At 37.3% G+C, this 13,311-nt stretch overlaps 1 protein-coding gene across 1 annotated transcript in view; it reads right to left on the bottom strand.

Annotated features, from left to right (window-relative positions):
• PDE7B (phosphodiesterase 7B) overlaps positions 1–13,311 on the bottom strand; it is a 181,974-nt gene that overhangs the window by 118,847 nt on the left and 49,816 nt on the right. The window contains exon 3 of the mRNA XM_040597936.1: positions 2,993–3,053. Within this exon, the coding sequence (XP_040453870.1) occupies positions 2,993–3,053 (61 nt within the window). The remainder of the gene's footprint in view (positions 1–2,992; positions 3,054–13,311) is intronic.

Below are 13,311 nucleotides of genomic sequence, written 5' to 3' on the forward strand. Positions count from 1 at the left end.
GCTTTTCATTGTACATATAAATTTATTCTTGTTCCCAAGAAGTGAGGAAGTACTTCTTCCATTTTCCAAAGGACAATGGATGTGCAGGGATGTCTAAAGCTTTAGCCAATGCCAGGCTCAAGAAATCTGTGATAGATTTAGGATCTGAACACTGGTCTTCAAAAGGCTAAGGTGGGCCACTGACGGACTTTCTTCTGTGACAGTTACAGAAGCTATGTTGGTTTAACTATAGTACAACATATAGAAGTGTAAAGAAAGAAGCACATTATAAAGAATAAGTGGGAGAACATAATTTTCTGTAGGAACTTTAGTACACTTAATTACACTGATACTAACCATATCCTGAGCAGAACACATCTAAGATAGCCTCAGGAAGCAGTGCTTGCTAAGTGACCATGTAATTTAGTTGTTCAAGTTATTTTTCACACTTGCATTATAAATATTGATCACTCCAATGCTGAAAAGGGAGGCATTAAACTGTTTCTTTTGCTCTCAACTTCAGGTTTAGCAATATCTACTCAGTCCATTGAAAAGCTGCCTGCTTTCACTATAGCCATTGTAAGCGTTTAGGCATTTCTGTATCTATTATTTCCTGCTTTCTAGGAGGAAGATAGGAATACAGTAAGATTTTCACTGCAAACCTCTCTTCATCAACCTTTATAGAAAAAGAATTCCATGCACACACTCCATGTTACCCCAGGGAATATGGACTTACAGTAGCAAGCCTTGCATTACTCCTGAAAACCTCTACATTTGATGCTAACACAGAACCAGTAAGTATAACCCAGATACAGACCTTTTCTGACAAAACCAGCTGTTACCATTTCAGAGTACTGCTAAGTAAGGTACAGTTCCAACTATGGACTGGTCTTGCAGCAAAGATCCCTGGAGAAATAGAGTCAGAACTCCAGACTCCTCTCTTTCTTTTCTTACTAATTATCCTATTGCAGTTGCTGAGTCTTGCCCTCTAGATTTCTGTCAGCGCTGTGTCACTGTTACAGTAAATGACAGCATGATTGTTTCAGCATATTTCAAAGACCGTGCAGTCAAGAAAGATGTCCCTTTCTGAAGGCATGTTGTGCTTTTTTCACTAGTTACACCTACAGACATATTGATGTCAGCTTTGCATTGATCAGTGATGCTTTGTGTGTTGTTCTCTTGGAAATTCAATTCCCTTGTAAAATCTGAAATTTGATGCTACGTGATGCATTCAGCACAAAGTCTTAGACCTTTCAGGTTGCACGGTTTCTGGCTCCTGGTCTTCAGTACAGAGTTCTGTCCAGACTCTTCAGTAGTTGCCCTCAGAGCAACCATATAATGCTAGTTTCTACTTTCCATACCTCTTGCAGAGCCAGTTGTGGGATATCCACTTGCACTTAGAATATCTCAGCTCTGTACATGATTTGAGATACCTTGGAGTGAAATGTAATATCCTATGTTATATATGACACTACAGTCTTCAACTTGTCAGAGACACTGAAGAATAGTAATAGCAGGCGAAATATTTTTAAATAGAAGAGATGTAACCTCTGAGAGCCCGTCACACCTTTGGCATGTCCCCTTGGAGTCATTTTTACATTCCTAGCAGTTTCCTTACAGAGCACAGCATATGTTCTCATTCTTGCATATGCATATACTACAAGACATAGATGAGAATATACGTAATGGAAACAAGATCTTGTTCTGCTCACTGCTCCTAAAGAATCATTTGCATTAAAGATGATGCCAAGCTCCCAATTTCAAGCTGACTTGTTATAAAAATGCCAAACCAAATGATGAACCAACCCATGCAGAAGGCTTTCATCTTCAGGTCATTTTTTTTCCCTCCTCTCCCACCCTCCCTTTTTTCCCCCTAATGGATAATAGCATTTGCGCGGATATAACTTCCTTAGAACTACAGTATTACAAACTCAATGGTATTTAAGCTGTAGATTATAATTGGCATGATAAAGGATCACAAGTGTATCTTTTTTGTCAGCTTGTTCCATTAAGAACCTCTAACCATGGATCATTGATGTAACAAATCATTATGGCCCATTGTGTCAGTTCATCTGTTGGGATCTGTGCACTATAAGCATGACAGATTTCCTCTGCAGCAATTACAGTCTATTGTGACAATAGGATTTAATGAATATAAACAACAAACCACATAATCTGTTATTACAGAACACAGCTATGCACCCAGATGGGAATTAAGTTCCTAGACATTGCCAGTTGCAGTTTTTAAAATTGTGACTATTTCAGTCTTCATGTCATTAGATGCAATGCTCTAATTTACATCATACATTTACCTCAACCCTGGCTGGTGAAAGGTCTTTAGAATTTAAAGTCTAACCCTGCAAGTATTCTGTGATTTTGTTTTTTTCTGAGTAGACATGATCTTTCAGGTTTTTAGACTCTGCCTGTCTTTCACTGTCATACTAGCCATGCTGTTAAAGTTTCGGTACAGCACTGTAGATGAAAAAAGCAAATACAATAAAATTGGTCACAGAAATAAATGAAACAGCAGAACATTCCTGTATTGTTTCCAAAGAATAGACCCTTCTACTTAATTTTTACAAATGCTGGGTAAATTGCTACACCTGTGCAAATCTGTAAAATCAGAGTGATTGAAATTTTGCTGATTGATGCAGCTGAAGGTCTGACCTAAAGGCTTTTGACACATATTTGTGAAATTAATACTCTCTTTCAAAGTACAGATTTTTAGCTTTCAAATATGACTTCTCTACTTGAGTACATCAGAGGTTACAATTAGAGTGCTGGTACAGCTATTTTTTCATCTATGCAGATGGGCACTACAGGAATATATACTTTGTTTCAATAACTGAAAATTAACCATAAAGAATATATTAAGGCGGACTACATGTGGATGAGCTGTGTAAATGCCATTGTGAGTTATCACCGTTATCACATGCTTTTGAGAAGAAATCACCAATTAAACACACTTCTGCACACTTCTTGTATCAAAAGGGGAAAAGACTCTTACCCTTACCTAGCATGCGAACACATTTGGCATTCTGGTCAGGACTATCAAATGAGATTTCTCCGCACCTCTGAAAAAAAAAAGAAAAAAAAAAGAAAAAAAAAAGGATATATTTAGTTAAAGGCTCTGTGATGGTATCCCTGCCCTTGTCCTCTGATACCCCTGTTTATGTTTTGGAACTAGAGATGTACAAAGACACATTGTAAACATGTCAAAATCGAAAGAGTTTCAAGTAGACAAAGTTTGAGGAAGAGTGACATCACTAATGTGCAAGGATGGGTCAACACTGTTTTCTGGGTTGTTCATCAAGAAAGACTGGAGGTAAAACCTATTACTTTTGTATCTATGGCTTAAGTTACTGCCTGACCCACGTTACTCTTTGTTACCACCAGATCCAATTGTACAGGAGGCCTCATTTACCACTGGTAGACATTGTAGCCCTCTCCGGTATACTGATTTAGTTGTCACAGGGCTGCACCCTAAAAACGATCTGTGAAAGGGTGCAGTTGAAAACAAAACAAACAGCTATGCTGATCCAACAATTTGCATTTCTGTAAAATGAACTTATTTACTCCCCCTCCCAACTCTTAAATATTTATCAAGGAAAGCTGTCATTTCACAAAATTTGAACTCTCCATAACACCTATGAGTAAAATTGTTTTTTGTAAGGTACAAATAATTTACAACTCTATGGTAATATGTTTTGTTAATGAAAAATAATATTCACATGTACAGATGTATTATCAGGGCTGATGCTCTGTCCCTGCACAAACCCAGTGAAGGAACATTATTAGAATTAGGATTAGAATACAGAAGTGCTGGGTTGCTTTCAATGAAAAGACATCATTTTTGAGTCCTTTATCCAGACAGACATATCAGTTTAGCTGCCAGGAGAAACGTAGTTGGTGTGGCTCATGGGTCTGATCCAGCTCTGATTAAAGTCAGTCAGTGTACAGATCACACTCCCTTCAGTAGTGGTTGCCTCAGGTGCTGCAAAAAAAGATTCTGTTTTGTCCCACTACACTGATAGCTCATGATATGGGCTTAAGGACACCCTCAGATTTTATAGGTAAAAGTGGTCTGTACTTCCTTATCTACATATTTATGGGTTTGGTATCTATGACCAAATGTGAATAACAGCACAGCGGTTCACGTTTGGAAAAATCACTGAGAGCTATCCATTTCCCTTCCTCTTCCTTTCTCTCTCTTAAGCAGTTTCCCCTTTTCAGCACCTATGGCTTGCTTTCTTATGTAAGACAAAGTGGTTAGTACTGTCTTTTTCTTTTATCTTTTTCAAATAAAAGTGACATTTACAGCAAATATTAAAACCTACAGAGAATCATGTAAGTTAAAAAACCCAGAGCTTCAAAGAAGATGATACACAGCAACAGTTTCATAAATGAACAACATATTTGGAACTCACTATTTTAAAAATAGCCTTCACCTCCCTCCCACTGAAATAAACACAAACAAACAAACAAAAGCCCATCTCCCACACAGAGTCTTTTCATATATCAGTACATCTAAAAAAAGCAAACAGACGCCTGTATTAACCTTCCTAGGTGGGAGCATGTTCTATAAGATTGTAAAAGAAAAACAATACCCAGCATTTCAAAGCTGATTTTACGAATGCTCTTATACCAGCTCCCTATCAGGAGAAATAGAAATTTGCTATTTGTTCTTCTAGGAAGAATGTTAAGATCTTTTCACAGAAATCTTTCAGCTTCTTCATGACCATAAGTATACTTAGACTCAGATGCGAGAAAACATGTCAAAATTAATTGCCCACCTCACCCCTGATTTTATGCTGCTCTTTGAAAACCTTTGGTTATTTTTTATTTAGTCCCTCAGACGTATTGTATGTTACAGACATATTCATATAAACATCACATTTCAGGCTGGCAAATGATGTCTTACAATACCTAACAATACTCACCAGTCCTAGTGTTATGAAATTGGGAAAACAGCTAACGTTCCCCAGAGTCCACTAAGATCCCACAGAATCCATTTTGATGATGGATGAACTTTGAAAACTTTGCAAGGAAGATTCAGATACCCGTATAGAAGTTCATAGCCTTATCTGAATTTTCTTAGCCCCTACAATTCACAGAACTGACTGAAAATCATACTACAACAGTCAGCCTAGGAGATTTTTCACTACTACCACTGCAGCTGAAAACACCAGGAGAAAAAGCTTCTGCAGTCATTTAATTTCTGATGCTAATAAAAGCTCATAGGTACACATCAATGGGCTGAAACATGAGCTGTTACCAAACTCTCAGAGCATCTGAAAAAGAGTTTGCTGGATCCTGGATGTGTAAAGTGGCACCAAATTACAGCAGGGGCTCATTTTTGCTCACCTGAAAAACAGAGTTCTTTGGGCATTTTTGCTGTTAGCAAATGTTTTCCATGAACAAGAAGGAATGACTTCAGGATTTAATCTTTAGGATTAAGCTGAGACTTTGCCACCACTACTGTGAATTCCTGCCAGTGTTGGCTATGCTTCTCCTGTCCTTTTCCTGGCCCAGATTACTTCCCTTTCTGGTTTGGGTTTGTTCCGCCTGCTTGTATATCAGGGCTGGTACTGAGAGACGAGGCCAAAAGCATCTCCAGTCCCAATGCATTTCCAAACTAGTCCCAGAGCAGCTGCTCATTCTGTCCTGAAAGTTTCCAAGTTGGCTACAGAGTCAGTAGTGGATCCATCAGAGAGCAAGAACAGGACTTTGACACGAAGTGCTGGTTATTCTACTTTTTAATGTCAACCGGTCAGAAAGCAGAGAGAGGAGAAGAATAACCCCAGACATATCTGCTATACATATGCAGACCTATTGCACGTGTGTAGATCCCCATATATGTCTGTTGGGGAAGCTGAGAGAAATATGACATCTCTCTTAAAGACTGGCTAAACAGCCTCTGGAAGCTGCTGCTTATAAGCAGCACTACCTGTATTCACAGGAATCAGGTCTGGAGGAAGGTATCAGTTTTCTGTTCCCATTTTAGAGAAGCAAGAGTGTCAATGGTGAGCTGTAAAGACCAAACACATTATCCAGTTAGGAAGAGCAACAAACTCAAACAGAAAAGCTGCCTCTGAACTTTATTTCTTGAAATCTATAATGAGGTTGGATTCGTAGTTCTGACCTATATTTGAAGCTCTTTAAAGGTCTAAGAATTCACTCTCTAAAAATAGGATAAATCATATTCTTGGATCCTGAGTTTGGGGTATTTTAGATCTCAGTCTCTCACAAGTGGCAGAAGAAAAATTCATGCAGAGAGCGGCTGGAAAATTGACTCTAGTCAGTTGTACTAATGCAGTAATGCATCTCATTTTACTTCTCCAGTATTACGTGATCATTCATAGGCTGGGTTTCCATTTCCAGCATGCCTGGGCTCACACCACCTGCATTTGAGGATTTGATATGGGCTGTATGTACCCTAGAAAGAATATATCCTTAGTGGGGTTTTTTATGTTGTAGAGAAAACTTTATCTATGAAAAAACTGGTTTTGAAATAATTCTATTAATCTTGTGTTTGTATGGTAAATTAAAGCACTACATGTTTTAAGAAGAGAGAGATATGCAAATCAAGTAATTGAAAGAAATAGGGCTAAATTCTTACCTATAATAAAATCCAGCATGTAAAGATCTGAAAGTTTTTGTCATGAGAATTGCAGTAAGTGGTGTGTTAATTTTCTACTTATTAAATGCATATAATTAACATTTAGCTATATTAATAATTTTAGACTGTATAGTGTTTAAAAATATAATAAAGAGTTTTTCTGGCATGAAATTTGAACATGCACAATTTTGACCTTTTTAAGCTGCAGACAATGAAGTTTTGAAAAGCCAGCTTAGTCAGCTAAAAGGTTATTGAAGTAGGAACCATATTTATAGACTTCACTGTTCTGTTCTGCACATCTTGATTATGGTGTTCAACACATATGTCTCTTCAAATGTTGCAATAACCAACGAGGTACTCAATGTACATGATCAGCCAAACATGACAACAGATTGGATAATTTTCCTTTTGCAGAAAGTGACAGGGATTATTATACCGACAGAGGAATTGTGTTAATTGCACATTGATTGCATGCCAAATAGTTTTAAAGAATCCATCTGATTTCTTTTTTTAAAGTAACCTTAAGTTAATGTGCTTCACTTTTACCAATAGGAGAAAGAAGTAGAGTCTACATAACAACACTTTTGGTAAAAGAGCTTTTTATTTCCTTTTTTTTTTCGGAGTACTGCATATAATTTCGCATTCTTTCAGAAATGAGAATTAAAAGATATACTTGTGGATACAACTGATTAAAAGAATTTAAAGTAAAGCAAATGGCTTCTATGCTTCTATAAAAGAATGGATGAGCTCAGAGGCAAAAAATGCTCCTGTTATTTATATACCTGCTTTCCTTTTATGTTCTTTTCTTCATCATCTTTAAAAAAGTAATTGAGTAAAGTCCTCTAGTATGTAAAAGCATGATTCTAATTGCTTAAGGAATTACAGATGTAAAGTCTGTTAGTGTGAAAAACAACAGTACTTCATAAGTCTTAGCAATCTTTTAATAAAAACAACTGGCTACTCATATAAATAGCTGAAAATTAAGGGCAATATTTCACAAGGAGCCAGGCCACATTCTCTTTGTTTTCAGGCTGCCTAGGAGGAGATTTAAGGTGGATTCATCCTGAATGCTGGTGAAATATCAGAGTGTAGGAACTGTAGGATTTCCAATGCCTTGTTACATTGGTGGTATTTCCAGTTCTGTCTGTCCTCTCTGACAGGGACAAAAGAAAGTACAGGAACGACCAGAGCAGACTGACACATGTAATCTGTCCTGGCCTCAGCCTTTTCACAAGCACCTCCCCCAAAATGAAAGCCTTCTAATGATATCTGTTAGTGATTAAATCAATGTTTATGTGAAACAAGGAAGTTCCCTACCAATACTCTGTAATCTTGAGATGCACTTAAATGTCAAACACGAATTTTTCTTTATCTTTACCCATGGCCTTTGTTGGCCTTAGCAAAGGAAATTAAGCCAATGTTTTTTATTTGTTTAGAGATTAAAGCTTCTTTTCTCTATATCACACCTTAATTAAAATTTAACAGGCCTGTATTTGATCAATATTCTATGGACTGAATGACTGCAAAAAGCTCACCCTATTCATGTGACTTTGAATTGCCAACTTTGAATTCCTCAGGAACTTTACTTAGCCTTTCTCACATGAAAATATGTGTATAGTGAATAAAACTTGAGAATTGCATATATGAACATTCCCATTGGTAGCAAATACCACTAGAATCTTTCAGCTAACAAAATTGCCCAAGATCTATAGAAATTGTGATTGTTCACACATTACCTCCCTGGGCCTTATTCCCATAATGATTATAGATAACATCTTATACTTACCTGAAGATGTAGACTGCATTTGGCAAGTTAAGTGTTCCACTAAATTGCGCCACAAAAAAGTACACTTATCTTGAACTGGTATGTATTGTGTGTGTATGCCCACCCAATTATAAATGTGGTGTAATCACAGTACACTGACAATTGACTTTAAAATACTATTAGCAGCCAGAATGCTACATTTTCTGCTGTTCAAATTACTACTATTACATTGCAACTATTGTATCACAGCTATACTACATTTAATGGGTAAACTTTCCAGCTTCCCTATTTATCGTCAACAATGAGGCATGCTTAAAATGAGAATTCCAGTTCTATTAACATCTGGATGATTTTCTGCACAGTAGAATAGTTACGTCTGGCAGACTTGTTTTGAGAGCTCCTCCCTTTCCAAGATTTCCCCATAAAAGAGAAGGTTTCTCTTCCCTCCAGGAAGTTAAAACATGTTGCTCAAATAACCTTTCAACACTGTCAGTGTCAATCTCCAGCAGCATCTTGGCAATGCATTTCATTCTGGAATTTACCATGCTGTAGACCCTCAGCTACTCTGAACGGAAGACACAGCAAAATAAGTAATTACAACTAAACTGAGCAATAATTCCCAACCAACCATTGTTGCCAGTAGTCAGCAACTTGTTTGTGGGCTAAATAGCCTGAGGTGAACCTTTAGGGAGTTCATTTTCTCACAAACCTGTGATTTACTATGGTTAAGCGTGGTTTGAAATGGATTAATGTTGCTGGAAAATGGATATAGCAGTTTAACTGCTTTGTTTTCTTCTTCAGTTAAGGAAAAAAAAGAAGTCTAACAATGTGTGACTACATTAGGGAGGCACCAGTAGCCCTGACGCTCCTAAGAATCTGTCAGTGTTTCAGTATGGCATCCCCACTTTTAAGTGTTTATAACATGGGCACTGGGAGCCAAATCTACAATTACCAAGTAATAAACATGTTAGTTTTTCATAAGCAATAAGTCACAGTTGAGTGTGCATTAACAGGAGAGGCACAACTTGTAGGCATGTTCTGAGGGGGTGCCATCATCCAAGAAATGTTAAAGAGCAGACTAATTTTTTACTCTCATGGGATGAATCTGTATTACAGTTTATTTTCTAGTTTATATTTTAAAGAATGTAAAACATCTGTAGATTACGTAATGGATCCTCCCACCACAAAAACAGTTCTAAGTGGGAGGGAAGATGAGAGAAAAATATCAATACTAGGGAAAAGGCAAATTCGTTGTCTCTATTTATTGTTGCTCTGATGTGAAACATCAAAGTTCTCTGTATTTAAACATTTTCTGGACCACATAATTGTCTTTCCTCCTCCTCTGAGTTGCAGAGTTGGGCTGTTCTAGCTATGGTCACTGCTATTTTAACTTTCATTTTCTATTGAAATATGTAACAGGAGGAAAATACAGGATTAATTTGTGAAAATTTAGGTCTCCGCTTCAACCACATGCTTTTCTCACGTATTTCTCACTGACTTGCTGGATCAAAGGAAGGGTCAAAGCTTCAGAAGTACTGACTGGCACACCACTCTTTCCAAGAAGCAAATCAAAGGTGTGTGGGAGATAAAATCTCCTGAAGAGTCTCCTCAGGCTATTCAGAGCAATGTGGGATGAATTTTGGCACCTGCTTATTTGTGCGTACCATGGCATACTATATGCTTTGCATACAAAAGCACAGTCTCAGGAAGGACAAGAAGACAGTGCCAGTAAGCCCACACGAGCATGGGGTTTCTCCTGCCTAATAAAACTGTCTCCCTGACTACTTTCTGAGTGAAGAAACTACTTTCCCTCAGTTCCTTGCTTGTGTACCACACACAGCTTGGGCCTGAAGGTAGAGGTGTCCCATGGATAGCTGTACAACTGGAGAATTGGTTATGCAGTTAAAAGGAAGCTTTTCCTTTTCTCCTTTTTTGCTCTCTTTCTCTCCTTGCTCTTTCCCTAAGGTAACTCAGTGTTTGATGTCTGCCATCCATGAGGGACTCTGCAAATGAAACTTCCTATGAACGAAATCCTTCCTGCAGTGCTGTGTCACTGCATGGTGCACCTAGGCCCAGCTGCTGTGCACGGTGGACACAGGCAAAGCGCGGTCTTGGGCCTTGTTTTTGTTAGCTGTGTAGATGGTTTCAGTGGCCACAACGTGAAAACCTCCCTTCTGATTGCATCTTCTGAGCTTATCACCAACCACTTACAGCTTTATTCCCAAATTTGGTTCTGGTTATCCTTCTCAAACATTTTGAGCTCTTGTGCCTTGTACACATTTTTAAACTCTTTTGCCACTGTAAGTGATCTTAGCGTATGAGCCCTGTCCTCAGCTGTTCTGTACCAGTGGCCTGGCATCTGCCCAGCGCGTTACCAAACACCTACTGTAAAAGTGGGCACCTATAGCAGTATTTTAGCCCATTAACACATGCTTCTACAGTCATAACTATCAATTGGAAGTACTCTTCTATTAGTGTATTTTGGAAAAGGAAATGAAACCAAAAAACACGAAATAACCTTAGCACTGCAAAAATGACTTTCAGAACTTCAAGCACAGCCAGCATACATCATATTTCTACATACAGAACATATGGAGCTAAAGAACAGCAAGTGTTGTTTTGACAGAAAAAATCTGTATTTCAAAAATTGTTATATTAGACCTCGGGGAACAGCATCTTCTGCATTAAAAGAAAGTATCATTGAAACTAACACAACTTTTCAACAACTTTCAAAGTGCGATTAATAACATGGATTAATAATAATGGAGTCATACAAATGCCATTTTTTGTCAGGAAAGATTTAGATGATACTGCAATAACCACTATAAACATATTTCAGATACAGGGAAATCCATGTTTTTTGGACATATTAGTTGCAGTTTCCAAGATTGCAGTCTTTTGGAGCAATGCTAAAAAGACTAATTTTCTCCCTGAAAATAATTCCCAGAAGCAGAGACTTTTTTCAATTCTGTTTTTTTTGGTTTTTTTTTTTTTGTTTTTTTTTTTTTTTTTTTAAATGCGTGAAAGCATCAATTCAAAACAGGTGTACTGTTGGCAAGTGCGGCACGAAGCTGCTCTTTTATCTTCTCTCACTTCTCAGCAGATCCTGGTTATAATCTCTTAGTCTATCCTGGAGACAGTAAAAGAAAAGGACAAAGCTCCAGCAAATGTTTCTTTTACTCGTTGTTAATCTCATCATAAGAGTTTACACAAGAAATGAATTTCCCAGGTAGCTTCCTTCTTCTCTTGTAGTCCCAAGGCCTTCCCAAGTGATGTGCATCTTGATTCCCCGTACAAAAATTGTAAAACCGTTTTTTTCTGAAGAGGCTTACTTTAGAATTCAGAAACAACTGGAATAAAAACAGCAAAGAGACTCCATGGGAACAGAATGTCCCCTAGGTCTGCACTCAAAGTCTTCTGCAGCTATCAAACACCAGTCTAGAGAAAATAAAGCTATGATAGTTTCATAGACATCTGTGACTGTCATAATCCTGTTTTGTGAACAGGTATTCAAACAAGTCTGGAATGATACAGAGTTCACTTTGATGTGTAACCCAAATAAGATCCTAAGTAAATCAGAGGGCAAAAGACCTCTTAAGTCACTCTACTGCAAACACTTTACCTGCCACACCTTTGTTTTCTTAAAAAGTTTTCATCACTAAGGGACACAAAACTATTTCAGACTTGATTATGAAGAACTGTATTTGTGCAGAAGAAAAAAAGATCATGTACCTCACACTCTAAATAAACAGGACATACAGAAAAGCACAGTATAGAAGAACTGTAATATTTAGTAAAAAGTGGGGCATAAATTAATTTCACAGAATGCCTCTGTACTAAACCAGATTTCTTTGTAATCCAAACAAGAAAAAGGAAATAGTTACTATTCTTTCAGGCATTGCTAAGAAGAGACAACACCTACTATTTATGGGAACTAACTAAAGGTTAGAAAAGGATTTGGTTGCATGTGGTTCCCTCCCTTCATCTGAACTGACCTTCTGAAGATAAATTCTCTTGAAGGGACATGTCCTCCTGTTGTATGTAGTAAACCTCAACTATTTTGCAAAAATGGCAAGGCCATGTTTCCTGTTACTCCCTATTCAACTAGACACTAATTTTTTTGGGGGAAACTGAGAACTGTGTTTCATCTGTATAAGAAAAAAATATTAACCTGTTAACCTTTTTTTGTCATGGGAATAATCTTGCACTGCCTTTTGGCCTGGTTTTGCTCATATCTTCCACTCTTAGCTGCCAAAGTCAAGACAGTGAACTATTACTGGTTCAGTTTCTATCATATATCCCTTACCGATCTGTACAAAACCAGAAAATGCCTTTGATTTTTAGTGTTAACCAATCTGATTCTGACTAACATGCATAGCATCATTTCTATTCAGTGTCTATTACCAACCTTATCACCATCTGAATTTGTTGCAGTAGGTGTATTAAGTAATATGACTAATATCTGCCATATATAGTTTGTTCTTTATCTGGTCCCCCCAGGAGAAAACTGTGTGTACAACGTAGCATTGTCTTTTCAGATTTTATTTTTGGATGTGTTTGGTTTTGCCTTGTGTTATTTAAGCGTGATTTAATATATATTTATGTTAAAGATGGAATTGAAAAGCAACTCCTAAGATCTATTGTTTTCCTATTTTTTTTTATTCACAATTTTTATGTGATAGGCTTAAAGAAAAATCATTTTCCTTGTATATTTTCAGACAATTGCTAAGATACTGAGTGCCTGACCAAGTTATTTCTTTCAGTTAAGTCTCTGTTTTGGTAGAACATCTGTTTTATAGAACTCCCAAACAATTAACATCTACAACATATTTAAAACTATGGTGGAATTTTTTTAATCTCACTTGAGGAAACTGACCTCCAGGTTTTTATGTTCATAAAGAAAGAGAGATGGAAATTTCTAGACACTGATTTAGCCCACCTGTCTCCA

Source organism: Falco naumanni, chromosome 6 (genome assembly GCF_017639655.2).
Source record: "Falco naumanni isolate bFalNau1 chromosome 6, bFalNau1.pat, whole genome shotgun sequence".
NCBI classification, from domain to species: domain Eukaryota; kingdom Metazoa; phylum Chordata; class Aves; order Falconiformes; family Falconidae; genus Falco; species Falco naumanni.